Source organism: Catharus ustulatus, chromosome 7, assembly GCF_009819885.2.
Source record: "Catharus ustulatus isolate bCatUst1 chromosome 7, bCatUst1.pri.v2, whole genome shotgun sequence".
Classification (NCBI taxonomy): Eukaryota; Metazoa; Chordata; class Aves; order Passeriformes; family Turdidae; genus Catharus; species Catharus ustulatus.
In genome coordinates, this window is record NC_046227.1 from 22,750,388 (window position 1) to 22,767,845 (window position 17,458).

General features: G+C 60.8%; 1 protein-coding gene across 1 annotated transcript; it reads left to right on the forward strand.

Annotated features, from left to right (window-relative positions):
- Window positions 1-2,399: 2,399 nt before the first annotated feature.
- On the forward strand, window positions 2,400-17,399 carry OBSL1 (obscurin like cytoskeletal adaptor 1). Its single transcript, XM_033065228.2, has 25 exons — window positions 2,400-3,438; window positions 4,199-4,468; window positions 4,672-4,932; window positions 5,251-5,556; window positions 5,636-5,914; window positions 6,011-6,286; window positions 6,415-6,687; window positions 9,091-9,363; window positions 10,090-10,362; window positions 10,644-10,919; window positions 11,074-11,349; window positions 11,428-11,703; window positions 11,967-12,248; window positions 12,928-13,203; window positions 13,338-13,613; window positions 13,711-13,977; window positions 14,128-14,397; window positions 14,480-14,746; window positions 14,991-15,257; window positions 15,633-15,745; window positions 15,888-16,041; window positions 16,142-16,303; window positions 16,454-16,558; window positions 16,676-16,942; window positions 17,180-17,399. Exons 1-25 carry the CDS (start codon window positions 2,400-2,402, stop codon window positions 17,185-17,187), a joined length of 6,792 nt encoding a protein of 2,263 aa, XP_032921119.1. The 3' UTR covers window positions 17,188-17,399.
- The last annotated feature ends 59 nt before the right edge of the window (window positions 17,400-17,458 follow it).

The following is a 17,458-nucleotide window of genomic DNA, read 5'->3' on the forward strand; positions in this document are numbered from 1 at the left end:
GTGGGCAGGGTGGTGCACGAACCTGGGCTGGCAGGGATGGAGGGGGTGCCTTGGGTGAGCTTTGCAGCTGCTGATGGTGGAGGAGTTGAAGGTCTAGGGCTTCTGGGGAGCTTGTGGGAAGTGCACAGCAGGGAAATCTAGGCAAGGACCTGGTGGAGATCAGAACTCTGTGACGCTCTGGCATGGGGGAGGCACTTCGCAGGTGGCAGTCCCCTGGGCAGTCAAAATATGAGGATGGGGCCTTGGAAAGGGCGAGCTGAGGGATGGGGTTGGTTGTGTCATCTCCATGACAGTCTGGTGATTTGCAAGGTCCTGGGGACAAGAAGCAGGAGGGATAGCAAAAGGTCCCTGCTCTACCTGGGGCTGGAGAAGGCTGGCCCAGCTTCAGAGGGAGAAGAACAGATGAGACAGAGCCAGGCCAGCTGGAGACCCTGCAGCAGGTCCAGGGGAAGGATCCTGGGGTGCTGTTTGGGTTGTCCAGGCATGGGCTGACTCACAGGCTGCGAGTTGCAGAAGAGGCATAGGCTGTAAGGAGACCCAGTGCCCTTCCTCTCACCACTTCCTGAGAGGACAGTGCCAGGTGTTCCCTATCCATTAAACCCTGCCTGCCCTGTGGATGGTGGGCAGCCTGTGCATTCCCTTTGTGCCTCTGGCAGCTCAGTGTCCTGCACATCCCATCCAATACAGCCTGGCATCTCGTGCAGCACCCAGGGCAGCACACGCCCCGCTATGCAGCGTGTTCTGTGTGACACGTCCTGTCTCACTGCAGTCTGGTGTCCAGCTCAGTGTACCACACACCCTGCACCCTGCACCCTGCACCCCATGCTCTCTACAGGCACGTTGTGTCTCGCTGCTGCTGAGCCAGCACAGAGGCACAGCCAGCCTGCAGCACCCCAGCTCTCCGGGTGGCTCCTGCTGGGCTGCTATACATAGGTGGGCCAGCCCAGCCTCGGCGAGGCGCTCAATGGAGCAGGCTCACTCTTATCAACCTCGCGTGTCATCAGAGGGTATTTTTGGGGACAGCAGCTGCAGGCATTTGTAACATTTGGTCCCTGCGCACTGACACCCAGGAGGAGAGCTGGGGGAAGCAGCAGGAGCTGGGTGCCGGCACCGAGAGACACAGGGCAGAGGTGGCAGAGCGAGGTACGTGAGTGGGGCCGGGACTGCGCTGGGGGCTGCCTGGGGCACGGTGGTTGGGGAAGGGAGTGGCTGAAGGGTGCGATGGTGCAGCTGAGCCATCAGAGCCGTCCGTTTGTGTCCAAAGGAGCTGCTGTGGGGTGGCCCAGGGGTCAGGGGTGTGTGTGGATGGGGACGTGGCTCTGAATGGGTGCACTGTACCTGGGGATAGGGCTCTGAGAGGAGAAGCTCCCAAGGACCCGCAGTCCCTGTCTCTCCTTGGGGACCAGCCCTCTCCTACCCTCTGGCTCTTTCAAGAAGTATTTTTGTTTCCCCTCCCCCTCCCTGAGCAAGTCAGAGACGCCCCTGCCCCACTCTCAGCCATGGTGCGGGCAGAGGCTGGGGTGCACTCAATGGGGGGAGGCACAGAGCACCCTGCCCCACTCCTGCCCCTGATGGTAGGCACGGTTACCCACAAAGCCGGGGATGGAGGCAGTGCCCTCCAAAAGCGGGACCCACCTCCCCGGCTTTCATTTTGCCCCTGAGGCTGATGATTTCCAGCTGTGGTTTTGAGTGCACGAGGGCAGGATCCTGGCTGTGGAACTGCTCTCTAGAAAGGGGGACCCCTTCCCCAGAGCCCCACTTTGCCCCAGGGCAGGGGGTCCCCTGCCCACCCAAGTCTTGGAGGAAGTCCCAGCCCGGTCCAGCCGGAGCCTCGCGCCCCTGACAGCCCCGTGTCAGCACCTGCCCGCTGAGCCGGCCCAGATGCTGCAGGAATGCGGCTCTGCCACCACCCGATACCGCAGGAATGTGAATGCCCGGCGGGTGGGGAAGGGGCGGGCGGGGGCCCTTTTGCCTCCGCTATCCCCCAGCCCCCAGCAAGCAGCTTCCCATGCTCTATGTCTAGGCAGGGGTCCCCCACCTCTGGAACTGGAGTCCCCTCTGCAACCTGGGATAGGCTGCAAGTGTCTCAGCCCCCCGGGGTGCAAAGAGTCATCTTTTGTCACTGCTCCTAATGCTTTGGGCTGGGAAATGGATGATTTGAGTGACACAGGAGCAAATCCAGTGGGACTGTGCTCCATATGAGAGTGATGCTTCTGAAGCAGCGGGTCCATGCTGAAGATTTTGCTCCAGGTGTGGGTCCCTCCTGGTTGAGGTCTCCACACTGGTCCACCTTGATGAAGCCTGAGCCCCCACTCTAGTCTGTCTGTACATCCCCCCCAGGCTGATGGTCCCTACTGCTGCTCCAGCCAGCTGCCTGCCGTGACCCTGGGGAATTGGTGATGGAGGGGTTTGGGGGAGCCCCCAGGTTCCTGGCCTATCCACGTGCCTTCACAGTCCAAAGTGGCACCAATGTGGTCCTGAGCTGCCAGATCGTGGGTGATCCCCAGCCAAGCATCCTCTGGGAAAAGGACAAGAATACCATCGAGCCCTCAGGCCGTTTCCATATGGAGTCCAAAGGCGACCTGTACAGCCTGCTGGTGTCCTGTGCCACCCCCAAGGACAGTGGACTCTATGTCTGCAGGGCCAAGAATAGTGTTGGCGAGACTTATGCTGCCACTGCGCTCAGGGTAGAGCCAGCAGAGCCCCGAGAGGAGGAAGGATGCTCAGGCAGCGTGGCACCTGCCTTCCTCATTGCCCCCTCGTCCATGCGGGTGTGCCGGGGGGAGGATGTGATGTTCACCTGCAGGGTGTCTGGGCAGCCCTGCCCAGTGTTGGAGTGGGAGAAGGACGGGCACAAGCTCTCCGACCTCTTTGAGAGCAGCCACTTTTCAGTGGGGCAGAAACCAGAGGACTGGCACTTCCTGAAGCTGTTCAGTGCCCGGCCCCAGGATGGGGGAGTGTATGTCTGCCGGGCTCGCAGTGGCTCCCAGGAGGCCCTGGCTGCTGCCGTGCTCCTGGTCGAACCCCAGGCGCTGCTGGACGCGCTCCCCAATGGCTCTCCCGCTGATGGTGCCGAGGTACTGGCGGAGCGGCAGCGGTGGCGGCGGCACGCAGCGGGACGGCGAGTGGGACCAGAGACCTGGGTGCCCAACGGCGTAGTGCCTGCCAGGGTGCCGGGGGCCAAGGCATTTGCCGTGAGCGCAGGGAAGCACGCCAAGTTTCGCTGTTACGTTACTGGCAAGCCCAAGCCAGAGATTATCTGGCAGAAAGATGGTGAGCCCCTCGCCCCTGGCCGCAGGCATCTCATCTACGAGGACCGGGAGGGCTACTTCATCCTCAAGGTGCTGTACTGCAAGCCTCAGGACCAGGGGCTGTACGTGTGCACCGCTTCCAACACTGCTGGCCAGACCCTCAGCGCAGTGCAACTCCAGGTGAAAGGTAGGAACATATCCAAGGAGTGTCAGAGGTGGCCGGGCTCTGGGGAGCTCAAGGAATTTTGTCTGTCAGGGGTGTGTCTGTGTGGGAGCCCAGCATCTCCGGGCTCCTTCCTGCCCTGTGCAGCGAAGGTCAGCCCAGGCTCCTCAGAGCTGTTGGCTGGAAGCAGGGGATGCTGGGCTCCTCCAGGAGCCGCGTTCTGCTCCATGTCTCTCTCTCTTTGCAAACAGAGGGGTGGCTTCTCGGGATAGCTGCGGATGTCCAGCCACAAAGGGGGAAAGGGGACAGTGCCTCGGTGACAAATTCCCCTGGAAGTGCTGAGTGATTTTGGCAGGCAGCCCTGCAGGGCATGGCTCCAACAGTCTGCACTGGCAGCAGCCCAATTCCCCCCGAGCCGTCCAGCCAGCTGGGGACAGCCCGTGCTGGGGTTGCCCAGTAATTGGTGCAACCCCTGCCTACACCCCACTGCTCCCTTCCACTGAGATGTCTGCTGCAGCATGCTGGCTTCCATGCGCCTGCATCCCCCAAAATTCTCTGCTGAGATAGTGGGGGCATCCCTCTGTCTCCCCAGGCTGTGCCCTGGTTCTCCCTGCTCTGGGGGATGTGCTTGTTAAGGCAGTGTCCGTCTCACACAGGCCAAGGGAGAGAGCAAAGGAGGCCCAAGGGTTTGGTGCTCTTTGTGAGCTGGGAACCCCTTGAGCGAAGGGCTGACAGTAGGTGCTGGACCCCACACGCCCTAAGCTCCTGTCTCTTCCTGTGGCAGAGCACCGGCTGCGGTTCCAGGTGCAGCTGGCAGACGTGGAAGTAGTAGAACGGGAGGATGCAGTGTTGGAGTGCCAGGTGCCATTGGAAACCATCCCCACCTCCTGGTACCTGGAGGACAGGGAGCTGCAGCCCAGTCACAAGTATGTGATGGAGGAGCAAGGCGTGCTGCGGCGCCTGACCATCCGCGATGCCCGCATCGACGACGATGGCATCTACCTCTGCCAAATGAAGGACAAAGGGCGCAGCATCGCCGAGGTCTCTGTTCGAGGTGGGGTCAGGTCTCTGGTAGCACAGATTTGCCTTCCTATTCCCCTCCTTGCCAGGATCCCCACTGCCTCCTGCATCTGCCTTCCCCCCATTTGGCTGGTGCCTGCTACTGCCTCTCCTCAGCCTCTTCCTCCTCTCCCACCTCAAAGAGTCCATCCTATTCCCCAGCATCCCTCCCTACCCCTCATACATCTCTTCCCGTAGGAGTGATTGTGAAGCGGCTGCCACGGAAGCTGGATGTGATGGAGGGGGAGAATGCAGTTTTCTGTGTGGAGACACGGGATGTGATAGAGGGGAGCTGCTGGAGCCGGGATGGGATACAGCTGCGGGAGTCACCCCGTACCGTGCTCAAGAGCTTCGGCAGGACACACCTCCTGGTGCTGGTGCACGTCACCCGCCAGGACGCGGGCATCATCTCCTTCACTGTCGGGGAGTCGCAGACATCCTCCCAGCTCCGAGTCAAGTGTAAGCTCCAGGCTTGAAGGGGTCCTGTGTCCTCTCTCCTGCCTGTTCATGGGGGTGATACAGAAGGGGAGATGGAACCCAGTATACTGGGGGTGTGATGCTGCAATGTGTTTTCTGGGAAGAGGGGTTTGAGCAGGGCTCCAGGATCCCAGCCTCACAGGCACTCACAAGCCCCTGTAGCCAGGAGCAAGACCATCCTCTCTATCAGAGAGAGAATCCCTAAAGAAATGGGCTGTGTATCCCTACTCAGCCCTTCTGCCACCTCCCCTATAGTCTTACTGCCGTCCCCAAGCAGGCGACCTGGGCTGTGACTTGCAGGTGTGAAGCACGACCCTCCGAGTGCACCAGTGGCAGCTGAGATGAGCGTGGTGGAGAGCAACACGGCTCTGCTGACTTGGTGTCCTGCTCCTGACTCCCACCTCCGCCCCGCCAGCCACTACCTGCTGGAGCGTCGGGAGGCGGCGGGAGGGGAGTGGGTGCAGTGCCTTGCCACCGACCTGCCCAGCTGCGTGCGGGTGCTGGGTGACAGTGTGCCTCGTGAGGCCGACTACTGCTTCCGCATCTCTGCTGCCAACAAGCACGGCAGGAGCAGCCCTGTGGAGTTCCCTGGATCCGTGCATCTTGGTGAGGAGACAGGCAAAAGCTGGGATGTTGTGTGTGCTGGTAGTCAGTGCTACTGGGGCTCAGTCCGACTGTGCTACAGCCCCAGCAGCTCGTCTGGAAAGGGGTCTGCAGGACACATGGGTGAGGGATGGTGAGGATGCACAGTTCTCCCTGGAGCTGTCAGCCGTGGTGCATGGATCCTGGTTCCTCAACGGTGCCAGGCTGAGTGAGCAGGAGGATGCAGGCGGCCGGTGCAGCGTACAGCGCCATGGGATGGAGCACTCGCTGCTGATCCGGGGAGCACGACTGGTTGACAGTGGGGCCCAGGTCACCTTCATGTCTGGTGGTGTGCGGGACTCAGCTATCCTACATGTGCAAGGTGAACAGGGCACTCATCCTGGTGCCCTCCCAGGACCCCAGCAGCACGGGCTGTCATGCTGGAGGATGCTTCTCACTGCTCCTCAATGTCTCTCAGCCCCACAGGTCCACATTGCCCCAGTGTCTGAGGCCGAACGGCTCCGGAAAGTGCCAGCAGGGATGCCTGTGCTGCTGGAATGCCAGGTGTCCACGCCGGATGCCCCTGTCTGCTGGCTGAAGGATGGCAAGGCCGTGCCCCTGGATGACATTATCGCAATGCAGGCAGAAGGCTGCGTGCGGAGGCTGCTCCTCCGCTCGGCGTGTCCCTCGGACACTGGTGTGTACACCTGTGACGCTGGGGATGATGCCGTGAGCTTTGTGGTGACCGTGACCGGTGAGCTGGGGACTGTGTGTGGGAGCCTGGCCCCTACCTCCTGACAGTACTCCTGCCCTGCTTCTTGTCCCCATCGTGTGGCTGAAAGCTGCAGCCAGTCATGCTGAGGCCCACATTATCCCTGGCAGCGGAACCGGTGAGGATCATCAGCTCCAACGAGGAAGCCTCCCACACCTACATGGCCAGGCAGCGTGTGGAGCTCTGGTGCCAGCTATCCCGCCCAGCAGCCCCAGTGCGCTGGTACAAGGATGGAGAGGAGGTGGAGGTGAGCGAGAGCCTGGTGCTCGAGCAGGAGGGGTCACGGTGCAAGCTGGTACTACCCTGCGCTCAGACACAGGACACAGGGGAGTTCGTCTGTGATGCTGGTGGGGACTCTGCCTTCTACACCATCACTGTGGCAGGTGAGTGTGATGCAGGAGGGCTGGTAGGGTCTCAGGGGTTCTCTTGCTGGTGCAGGATGCCACAATGCATGTGCTGCTGTCAGCATTGCTGTCACTTGCTGTGGTGGGATACTTGTCAGACGTGCTCTTGCCAGGCGCTCACCAGCAGGTTGGTTGGTTGGTTGGTTGGGATCCTTGTGGCACCCAGACCAGCTGCCAGAGGGAACAGCTCACTCTGCCTGTCCAAAACACTAGAGTAGACGAGAGCACCCAGCACCTGCACACTAGGGTGTTTGCTGGACCTCTGACACAGCTAGTAACCAAGCCCTCGTCCAAGGTCCTAAAAGCAGTGGGCCTGGCACCTAGCATGGAGTGCCTCATGGTTGGTCATTGCTCTGATGGACAGTGTTAATTACTGACCTGAAAATTAGCAGTTGCCTGGAGACTGATGGCTGGGTGGTGTTTGCTGGGTGAGAGCAGGGCTCGGCATCCTGTAGTGCCTGCCCCAGCTGTGGAGCGGTTGTAGGCGTTGCAGGCTGGCAGAGGATAATGAGAGTTGAAAGCAAGTGAAAGACTTCCCCTTGCTGGCCCCAAAATCCACATCCCACAACCACAGGAAGGCAACCAGGGGCAGAGCTAAAGCCCTTGAAAGGTGGTGTGACCACAGTGGTAAAGCCTCACTGTGGTGTTAACACATGGCGGAGGGCCAAAGTCAATGGCTAAGGATGTAGTAGTGAAGATAGGATAAGTGATAAGAGATGCTGAAGAGTCAGTGGAGTGGTGACTGCTGGGAGGATGAGGAAGGGAGGGGTTTTAGTGAGATAAAGGACAGGCAGCATGGGCTTTGTGCAGAAGTAGGAGTCGGGTGCTGTGTGGGAGTGTAGGGCATGGAGAGTTCTGCTTCCCTAGGATGGGAGAGGGAGCACCATCTGCTGAAGCTCAGCCTTTTGGCTGAGCAGCTTTGCAGCACTTTGACAGAAGGGTCTTAGGAAGGCTGTCTTGGTTCAATCTGGATTTGGACATCAATGTCACCAGCAGGACTGGGGGCGGGTGCCTGGAGGCACAGGCTGACACCTCTCTGGCACAAGTGTCAGGCTGGCTGCTGCAGTCAAGCGCTGCTGTGGCACGCTTGGGTTTCCCTGAGGTATCTCAGCTATCCCCCATAGGGCTGTTGTGGCATGGAGCCTGCCTGCCTGAAGCTTGGCCGTCCCCACACATCTCTCAGTTTTCCAGCAGCTGTTGAGCACTGGAGCTCCCTCAGAACTAGTGAGAGGCTGAGGCCAGAGCGATGCTGCCCGTTGAGGGCTGGCACATTATCCCCTCACTTCAGTGCTGCTCAACATCCCCAGCTGCACTTCAGCTATGTGATTGCTTTTAGCAGGTCCAGGGAGGGAGGCAGCCGCCTGTCGTTTGATCAGGGAGCTGGGCGGATGCAGGCTCAGCGTGCGGCAGGTTAATCGCTGCGAACTGGCGCCGCACCGCTGCCGCACGCTGCGGGGCAGCGGTGTGCTGCTGGGCCTGGCATCACAGCTGGGAACTGTCTGGGAAGCTTCCACCCGGACGCCCAGCATGGAGCAGCTGCGGGCTGTGAGAAGGGCAGGTTGCTGCTCGGCTACCAGAGCTGGCTGTGCCTTGTGCCCGCATTGATGAGCCCCCATGGCAGAGTCCAAGCCAGCTATAGCTGGTTGCAATGTGCAGGGCAAGGCAGTCAGTGTTGGTTGTGGATGGCATCTGAACTTCTCCCAGGAGTGAGCTGGTCACCTAAAATTTGCACTGGGAGCCCCTCTGTCTTTAGAGTTCTGACTCAATTAAGAGGGGTAATGTGAGCAGTGGCACACATTTTATGTAGCAAATTAATGGTGATTTTAGTGGTGACTGCAATCTGGATTTGGGTCCTGGGTCCTGGTGAGCTGGAGGGAAGGGGCTGCTGGCTGCAAACAAATCACATGCCTGTGCTGCGGTACAAGCAAATGCCAAGGCTGAGCCGTGACAGAAGCACTGGCTGGCACCTGGCGGCCTCTGAAATGGGCAGATAGGCAGAGGGGAGGGCACCCCCTGGAAGAAGCTGCAGCGGATAGTGCTGACACCACAGACAAGTGGTGGGACTTGCCTATATGCATCCTCCCTCCTCAGCCTTTAACTCTAGCACAGGGCAAAGCAGGGCAGGTACCATGGGAGCAAGGGCAGCAATGTACAGCCAGTTCAAAGCCTGGTGCTCCTCCTGGTTGTAATGTGTGAGGATAAGAGGGAGAGCCAGACACGATGGTCCAGAAGCTTGTGCTATGTAGCACATGGATGATGTGGTGCCTTCCAGCCTTAAAGCCAACAAGCAGTGAAGCCATCACTCCACACAGGGCTGTGACTGCCACCATGTCTGGCTCTGTTCTTTATGTTCTGGCTGAGTCCCATGTCTCTCCATGACAGAGGAGCCGGTGAGGATTGTCAGCTCCAACGAGGGGGCCTCCCACGCCTATGTGGCCGGACAGCGTGTGGAGCTGTGGTGCCAGCTGTCCCGCCCGGCGCCTCCAGTGCACTGGTACAAGGACGGGGAGGAGGTGGAGGCAGGTGAGAGCCTGGTGCTGGAGCAGGAGGGGCTACAGTGCCGGCTGGTGCTGCCCTGTGCCCGGCCACAGGACGCAGGGGAATTCGTCTGCGACACTGGTGGGGACTCTGTCTTCTACACAGTCACTGTGGCAGGTGGGTGCAACAGACACCAATAGCCCTCTCCCCCTTTCTCCCTCTACCCTAGCTCCTTGCTCACACTATGGCTTCAGCACCTTGGCTGCCTCTCACCTCCTTGTGAGCAGTTCCTTGCCCATGTCCCTGGGTTGGAAGGGGATGTGGGTAGGTGCATACAAGATGGTCTGTCTCCCCCCAGAGCCCTGTGTCACACTTCCCCCTACACCCCAGAGCACAACCTGCTGCCTGCCTCTGGGTGATGCTACCTTATACCCCAGTCCTGCTGTTGCCTCAGCTTGCAGCTAGCAGCACTGCAGGGCTGGAATGTCCACAGCCACTGCCCCCAGAGCAGGTAGGATGGGAGGCCAAGTGACACAAGGTCTTGGTCCTCTCAGCCCTGAAGGTCTGCTTCACCCCAGTGCTGGAGGCACAGCAGCTCTGGAGGTGCTAGCAGGGCTGCCCTTGGTGTTGGAGTGCCAGCTGTCCCCTGCAGATGCTCCTGTCCACTGACTGAAGGATGGCAAGGCCGTGGTCCCAATGCAAGTCTTGGCCATCTGCTCAGAGGGATGCTCACAGAGGCTGCACATTGCTGCAGCCACACTAACTCAGGGCTGTACACGTGCCATGCTGGGGACAATGCTGCCAGCTTCAGGGTGACCGTGAGCAGCGAGCTGCCCAGGGGATTCCTGTCCTCACATGGGACTCACCCAGCACCACTCCTGAGCCCCAGCATGTTCCCAGCAGAGGTACCAGTGAGGATTGTCAGTTCCAACAAGGAAGGTCCTCATTCCTACGTGGTTGGGCAGCGCGTGGAGCTGTGGTGCCAGCTGTCCTGCCCAGTGTCCCCAGTGTGCTGGTACAAGGACGGTGAAGAAGTGGAAGTGGGCGAGACCCTGGTGCTGGAGCAGGAAGGCCTGCAGTATCGGCTGGTGCTGCCCTGTGCCCGGATGCAGGACACAGGGGAGTTCATCTGCAATGCCAGAGATGCATCTGTCTCCTACTCCGTCTTGGTGGCAGGTTGGTGGCACTGCAGGGACATCCTGGAAAGGGCAGCACTGCCCCAACCCTGTGCTCTGGGGTCCCCAGCCCTGCTCCCTGCCCTCAGCATTGTGCACGAGGGTGTGCAGTTGTGTCTCTGTGCCTGCTGCTCCTGCCCCTGAGCAGCTGTGACCTCTTTGCGTTGGGGTGAGAGGATGTAGCTTCCATACAGCCCCATGGGGACAGGGACACAGGCAACAGTAAATAGAAACAGTAATGCTGCAAGCAGGTCTCACACCCTTCCTCAACATCCCCAACAGAGCCACCAGTGAGGATCCTGCAGCCTCCACAGCGTTCACTGGAGCTGCTGGTTCAGGCACCAGGGTGTGTGGAACTGCGGTGCGAGCTCTCTGTGCAGGATGCTCCAGTGCACTGGTTCAAGGATGGGTTGGAGGTGGATGAGACTGACAACCTGCTGCTGCTGGTGGAGGGGGCCTGGCGCTGTCTCTTCATCCCCAAGAGCAGTGCAGAGGATGCAGGCGAGTACATCTGCGAGACCAAGGATGAGGCCGTCTCCTTCGATGTCAAGGTGTCAGGTCAGTGGAGGTGCTGATGTAGTTCTGGCCACCAGTGGATGCCCACCCCCTGGGCCACCCAGCACAGGTGCTCACCTGGGGCTGGCAGCAGAGGAGTGCCCAGGGCTGTGTTGTCCCTGCGCTGCTTTGTATCACAGATATGCCATACCTGCAGAACCTCCGGTGAGGATCCTGCAGCCCTGCAGACCTGTCCCTGTCATAACGGTGTCTCCTGGGGAGACAGTGACACTATGCTGTGAGCTGTCCCGTGAGGATGCACCCGTGTGCTGGGCAAAGGAGGGTGTCAGGCTCGAGGCTGGGGGCAGCCTGGTCCTGGAGGAGGAGGGTGCCCATCGCCGGCTGCTCATCCCTGCTGCCCAAGCTGAGCACTCTGGAAAATACACCTGTGACACGGCCAATGACACAGTGACTTTCACCATCCAAGTGTTGGGTGAGCATGAGGCTGGGGAAGAGCCTGGTGTGGAGTGCTGGGTGCACAAATCACAGGGAACTCAGCTGTATCCTGCAGATCCGCTGGTCAGGATCCTGGAGAAGGATGTCCTGCCAACCCACCGGCATTGCCAGACCATGGAAGACCTGGTGTTGGAGGTGCACCTCTCGCACAGCCAGGGGGAGGTGAAGTGGTACAAGGATGGGGAGAAACTGCAGGACACGGGCCGTGTGCGGCTGGAGGAGGATGGGGTGCGCCGATCCCTCGTGATCCTGGGTGCCACGGGCAAGGATGCTGGAGAGTATCTTTGTGACACCGGTGATGACAGTATCGTCTTCTTCATCACTGTAGAAGGTGAGCAAGAGGTCCTGGTGGGGGTGGCCCGGGGCAGAAGACTGATATGAGTTTGTGGCTGCTGCCAGGGTGGAGTGATGTTAGACTGGGTGGCATTGAGCACAGGGAGGCTCATGGGGGCACATGGGGAGTGGGCTGCACCTGTGTGGTGTCCCTGTGGAAACCCCTGTGGTGCTCAGCTGCAGCAAGAGGAGTCTGGACAGTGTCTGGCCATTGAGATACCCAGCACAGGCTGCTTTTGTGGTGACAGCCCATCTCTCCAGTCCCAGAGCCACCGGTGACCATCGTGGGCAGCACAGGCACTGTGGTACATCGCTGCCTGGTGGCTGGGGAAGACCTGGTGCTGGCTTGTGAGCTCTCCCGGCCCGACGCCATTGTGCGCTGGCTCCGGAATGGCCAGGAGGTGCAGCCGGGTGAACGGGTGCAGGTTGAGGCCCGTGGGGTGCTGCGACAGCTCACCATCAATGGGGCACAGCCCAGCGATGCAGGGTGTTACATCTGTGATGCTGCCAGCGACCGCATGGTGACAAACGTGGAGGTGTCAGGTGAGCTGGCTCAGAATCCCAGGGACCCCCAGAATGATGGGATCATGCCACAGACCTGGGCAAGGGGAGGGGAAGCCTCTGTGACCCTGTGGCAGCATGGCAGGGAAGGGTGGGAGCCCTGTCCCCAACCCTACAGGAGCCATTGGTTAGAAAGAGACATGTCAGGGCTGTGGTGAGACGTCCCTGCTGTGTCCCCCAGCCAGGGGCTGTTTAAATTTAGCCTTGGCTGGCTCCCAGGCGCCGCTCCTCCTGCTTTGGCTGCCAAAGGCTGAGCTCAGCCTGGACCCTTATCAGCTGGAGATGGAGGGCTGTGCAGGGTGGGAGGGGGCCTGTTGTGGGCGGGTGACCTGGCTCCCCAGCAAGGTGTTCTGGATGGGGGGGCACAATGAAATTAATGGTCTCAAGATGGCAGCCGTGCTGCCTGTACAGGGAGTGATGCAGGACTGATGGGCTCTGCTGCCATCCCTTCCCTGTGTGATCCCTGAGCTGCAGACCCCTCCAGCCTGCACGCCTGCCCATCTGGGACCCCTGTCTGGTCCCACAATGACCCCCAGCCAGCCCCACAGTCCTTCTGCCCCACGGTGATTCATTGAAGGATCACCTCTCCACTTGCAACCATCCTATCCCTGCACTGTCCCACACCGTAGGGACATCCCTGAACTCTGCCTTGTCCCCTCAGCCCGGCCTGTGTGCATTGTGAACAAGGAGGAGGCGCAGAGCCCGCTGGAGGTGCAGGAAGGGGACAGTGTGACACTGGTGGCTCGGCTGTCCCCGGAGACAGCGGCAGTGCAGTGGCAGAAGGATGGACAGACACTGTGTTCAGGTGGGCGGCTGCTGGTGTGCAGCGAGGGTCCCACACGCAGCCTCACCATCAAGCAAGCAGAGCTGGGTGATGGTGGCATCTTCCTCTGCGACGCCGGTGATGATGAGGTGCATTTCACACTACACGTGAAAGGTGAGCCTGGAGATGTCCCTTGCCCACGTCAGGGGCAGGAGTCTCATCCTGTGTCATGCCGGGATGCTTTGCACTCCCATCCCGTGCTGGTGCCACTAGGAGGGCCACAGCTGAGCCCAGTGCTCCTCTGGCAGAGGCACCCGTGCTGTTCGTGAACAAACGAGAGGAGCAGGAGAAGCTGCTGGTGCTGGAGGGCGGCAGTGCCGTGCTCTCTGCCATCACCTCCACGGAGCGCTCGGATGTCACCTGGCTGGGCCCGCAGCAGGCGGCGGTGGCCGGCGAGCGCTGCGAGGTGCGCCGGGATGGCCGCGTGCACAGCCTCATCATCCACAACGTGGCCATGGAGGACGCCGGCACCTACACCTGCCTCTCACCCCACGACCAGATGCAGTTCGACGTCAACGTCCGAGGTGGGCGGCAGGGGGGCAGAGGGGGTGCCGGGGATCCCCCTGCAGTGGCAGCTGATAATGGGGGATATGTGATACGGGGGATATCTGGTATGTGCAGAGCTGCGGGTGAAGTTCCTGCGCGGGCTGTCGGACGTGCGAGCGCGGCAGGGGGAGCGGGTGGTGCTGTGGTGCGAGCTTTGCAAGGCACGGGGCGACGTGGTGTGGCGGAAGGACGGGCGGGTGCTGGCACCCGGCCCCCGCCGGCAGATGACGGCAGAGGGACGGGAGCGCTCGCTGGTGCTGAGCCGCGTGGAGCCCGGGGATGCCGGCGAGTACTGCTGCGAGTCCAACGACGACCAGACCCTGGCAACGCTGACGGTGCAGGGTGAGCACAAGGCTTCCCCACCACCTCGGGGACTCCTATTTCATGGGGGTGATGGGGATGCTGGCACAGTGATGTCAGGATTGTAGGAATGCTCAGCGTCTCTACAAGACAGGGGGTCTCTTATGCTGTGCCCTGACAACCTGGCTGTAGTCCCCAGGGTGGTGGAGATCATCATGGAGCTGCAGAGCCTGACAGTACTGGAGGGGGAGGATGCCACCTTCAAGTGCCTGGTGTCCCCCGAAGATGTGGCTGTGACATGGCAGCTGAATGGCCAGCCCGTGGTGCCCAGTGAGCGTGTGCTGGTGACAAGGAGTGGGCTGTGCCACAGCCTCACCCTCCGGCAGTGCCAGACAGGTGATGCAGGCACTGTGACAGCCAATGCCGAGGGGCTGGTGAGCACAGCTCGGCTGAGTGTACAAGGTGAGGGGGAAGGAGAAAGCTGGGGCTCAGTCCAAGGCACGGTCCTGGGGCCAGCTGCTGACCCAGCACACGGGCCATGCAGAGGCACAGGTGCTGTTCGTGCGGAAGCTGCAGGACGTGGTGGCAGAGGAGCAGGGGGATGTGTGCCTGGAGGTGGAGGTGAGCCACGAGGCTGCCGAGGTGCAGTGGCTGAAGCAGGGCGTCCTCCTTCAGCCGAGCAGCAAGTACCTGCTGCGGGAGTCGGGGTGCCGGCGCACCCTCACCATCTGCTGCCTCGGCCCTGCTGACCGCGGCACCTACCGCTGCGAGAGCCTGCACGACCGCACGCAGGCCAAGCTCCACGTGGAACGTGAGTACCAGGCTGGGGATGGGGATGGAAGGCAACGGGGATGGGGACAGCTGCTGCAATGGGAGCATGTGGGCAGAGCTGGTATTTGGCTGAAAGGTGTGGTCAGAGAGGTGAGTGCATGGGCAGGGGTGGATGTCTGGTGCAAAAAGCTGGATTTAAACAATCACTCCAGCAAGCACAGACTGGGAAGCCAGGGGCTCTGTGGTGGAGCAGACAACTACTCACAGTCATGGGTCCCTCACAGCCCGGAAGGTGTCGATCCGGACACCACTGGCGGATGTGGAGACCTTTGAGAAGGAGACAGCCACCTTTTACCTGGAACTGTCTCACCCTGGCGTGACTGGGGTCTGGACACGGGACGGCATCCGGGTGAAGCCCAGCAGTACGTGCCGGATCAGCGCCACAGGCTGCGGGCACAGCCTGACCCTGGAGAGGCTTGCACTGGAAGACTCGGGCACCGTCACCTTCACTGCTGACACTCTGCGCTGCAGTGCCCACCTGCGTGTGCGGGGTATGGTCCCTGGGGCAGGCTGGGGAGGCGTGTGGCACTGGTGCTGTCTGACCTGTAGCTGTTCTGTACTGAGAGACACCAAGGCTGAGTTGGGCCACCCTGGGCACATGTGTCCCCCTGTCCTGGACAGGGGTGACAGTGTACTGGCAAGTGTCCCCCTGTCTTCAGGGAGGAGATGTGAGCTGAGTAGCGGGGACACTCATCCAGGGCCTGGGTCCAGAGGCAGCTGGACCACCACTGATGAGTGCTTGTCCATGCGTAGTGCCCCTCTCACCCCATGCTGAAATGCCCCAGCCACAGCTACTCTTCCCTGCAAGCCCCAAGTGCATGCTTTTGTTCTACCAAGCCTTCCTGTCCTGTGTCCTGACTCTTCAGAACCTCCTGTCACTATGGTGAGGGTCCCACGAGACCTGGGGGTCCCAGAGACAGGAGTCGCCAGCTTCGAGTGTGAGCTGTCTCGCCCCAACGCTGAGGTGAAATGGTTCAAGGTGAGGTTCACCCTAATCCCCTCCAGCAGCACCTGGCCATGTCCTCCTTGCTTTGTCCCCTGGCCACTGCCCTCCCTGCCAGAGCTGCAGACAGAGCAGAGGAGCCAAAGCAGGGGGGTGCTGCCTGCTTGCCTCCATGCAGGATGGACAGGAGCTGCGGCCAGGGCCCAACTGCCGCATCTACTCAGCGGGACGGCGCCGCATCCTGCAGCTGAGCCGCTGCGAGCTGACCGACAGTGGCAGCTACACCTGTGATGCAGGTGACTGCCAGGCCTCTGCCATGCTGCACGTCCAGGGTACGGTCACCCAGCTCCCAGCAGTGTGCACACCCCCAAACCCTACGCTGCCTGCTCCCCTCATCCTTGGCTGCCCTGACACCCTGTCCATTATCTGCAGAGCGCCAGGTCCACATTGTGCAGGAGCTGCAGGACGTCCAGGTGCGGGAGGGTGACAACGCAGTCTTCACCTGCGAGGTGTCACACGGGGACGTGAAAGGCGAGTGGTTCCGGGATGGAGAGAAAATCAAGGTGTCCAGCACAGTGAAGATACGGCAAGAAGGTGGGGGTGCAGGTGGTTCCACACCTGGTTTGGGGCTGGGAAAGGGCAAATTCAAGACAGGGGAGTTTGTGTAAACAAAGGGGGGTCCCGGCCCCCTGCTTACTCTGGGTGTGCATTGCTGTCACCCTGAGCCAGCCTCTCCCTCCCCAGGGACCCGGCACTTCCTGCTGTTCTGTGGTGTGCGCCCTGAGGACAAGGGACTCATCCGCTTCACAGCCAGGACAGTCACCTCGGAGGCCAGTCTGCAGGTGGAAGGTACCAGTGCGGGCTGCACGGTCTGGCTGGGTTCCAGCAGCAGGGATGGGGTGTACCAGGTGAGCTTGTGGCGCCCCGCTTACCCCACGATGCTGACACCTTGCCCCCACCTACCAGCACTGCCAATCCGGATTGTGAAGCCACTGCGGGACAAGACGGTGCTGGCGAGGCACAAGGCAACCCTGGAGTGCACCGTGTCCCATGCCAGGGGCCGGGTGCGCTGGCTCCGTGGGGACACTGAGATCTTTGCTGGTGACAAATATGAGATCTGCAATCTGGACTGCTACCGCACACTCATCATTCACCGCGTGGGCCCTGAGGATGAGGACTCTTACACTTGTGATGCCTTCGACGACCGCTCCACTGCCCGGCTCCTTGTGGAGGGTGAGTGGGCACCTAGAGGGGCACCACTGGCGGCTGTGCTGCTGTGCCTTGCAGTGAAGGGACACCAGAACCTGTGTCCCCGTCCCCTACTGCTTGCAAGAGCTGAGTGCTGGGCTGGAGGGAACAGGTTGGATACAGGGCCAGGGGTCTGTTCCTCCTTGTCTGGGATATACCTTTTGGGTGCCTCACCAGCTCTGGCAATACTCCAGCTCACTCTGACTCCCGTTGTTCCCACAGGGAGCTAGAAGCCAGGATGCAGTGCTCAGGGCATGCATGCAGACTGATGGATGCCACTGCTGAGAGATGTGGCCATGGTGGCCCTGGCTTGGACAGACACATGGACACCATCCCCAGCCTGCTCCAGCCGCAGGGCTCTGCATTAAACAGCATTTTTTTCTGACATGGCTTCTTCCACACAGGCGAGCCGGGGTCCCATTAAGAGAAAAGGTGGTGGCGCCACTCTACATCCTGCTCAGCATCCCTGGAAGCTTGGCCCTCTGGGCCCCCTTTCACCCC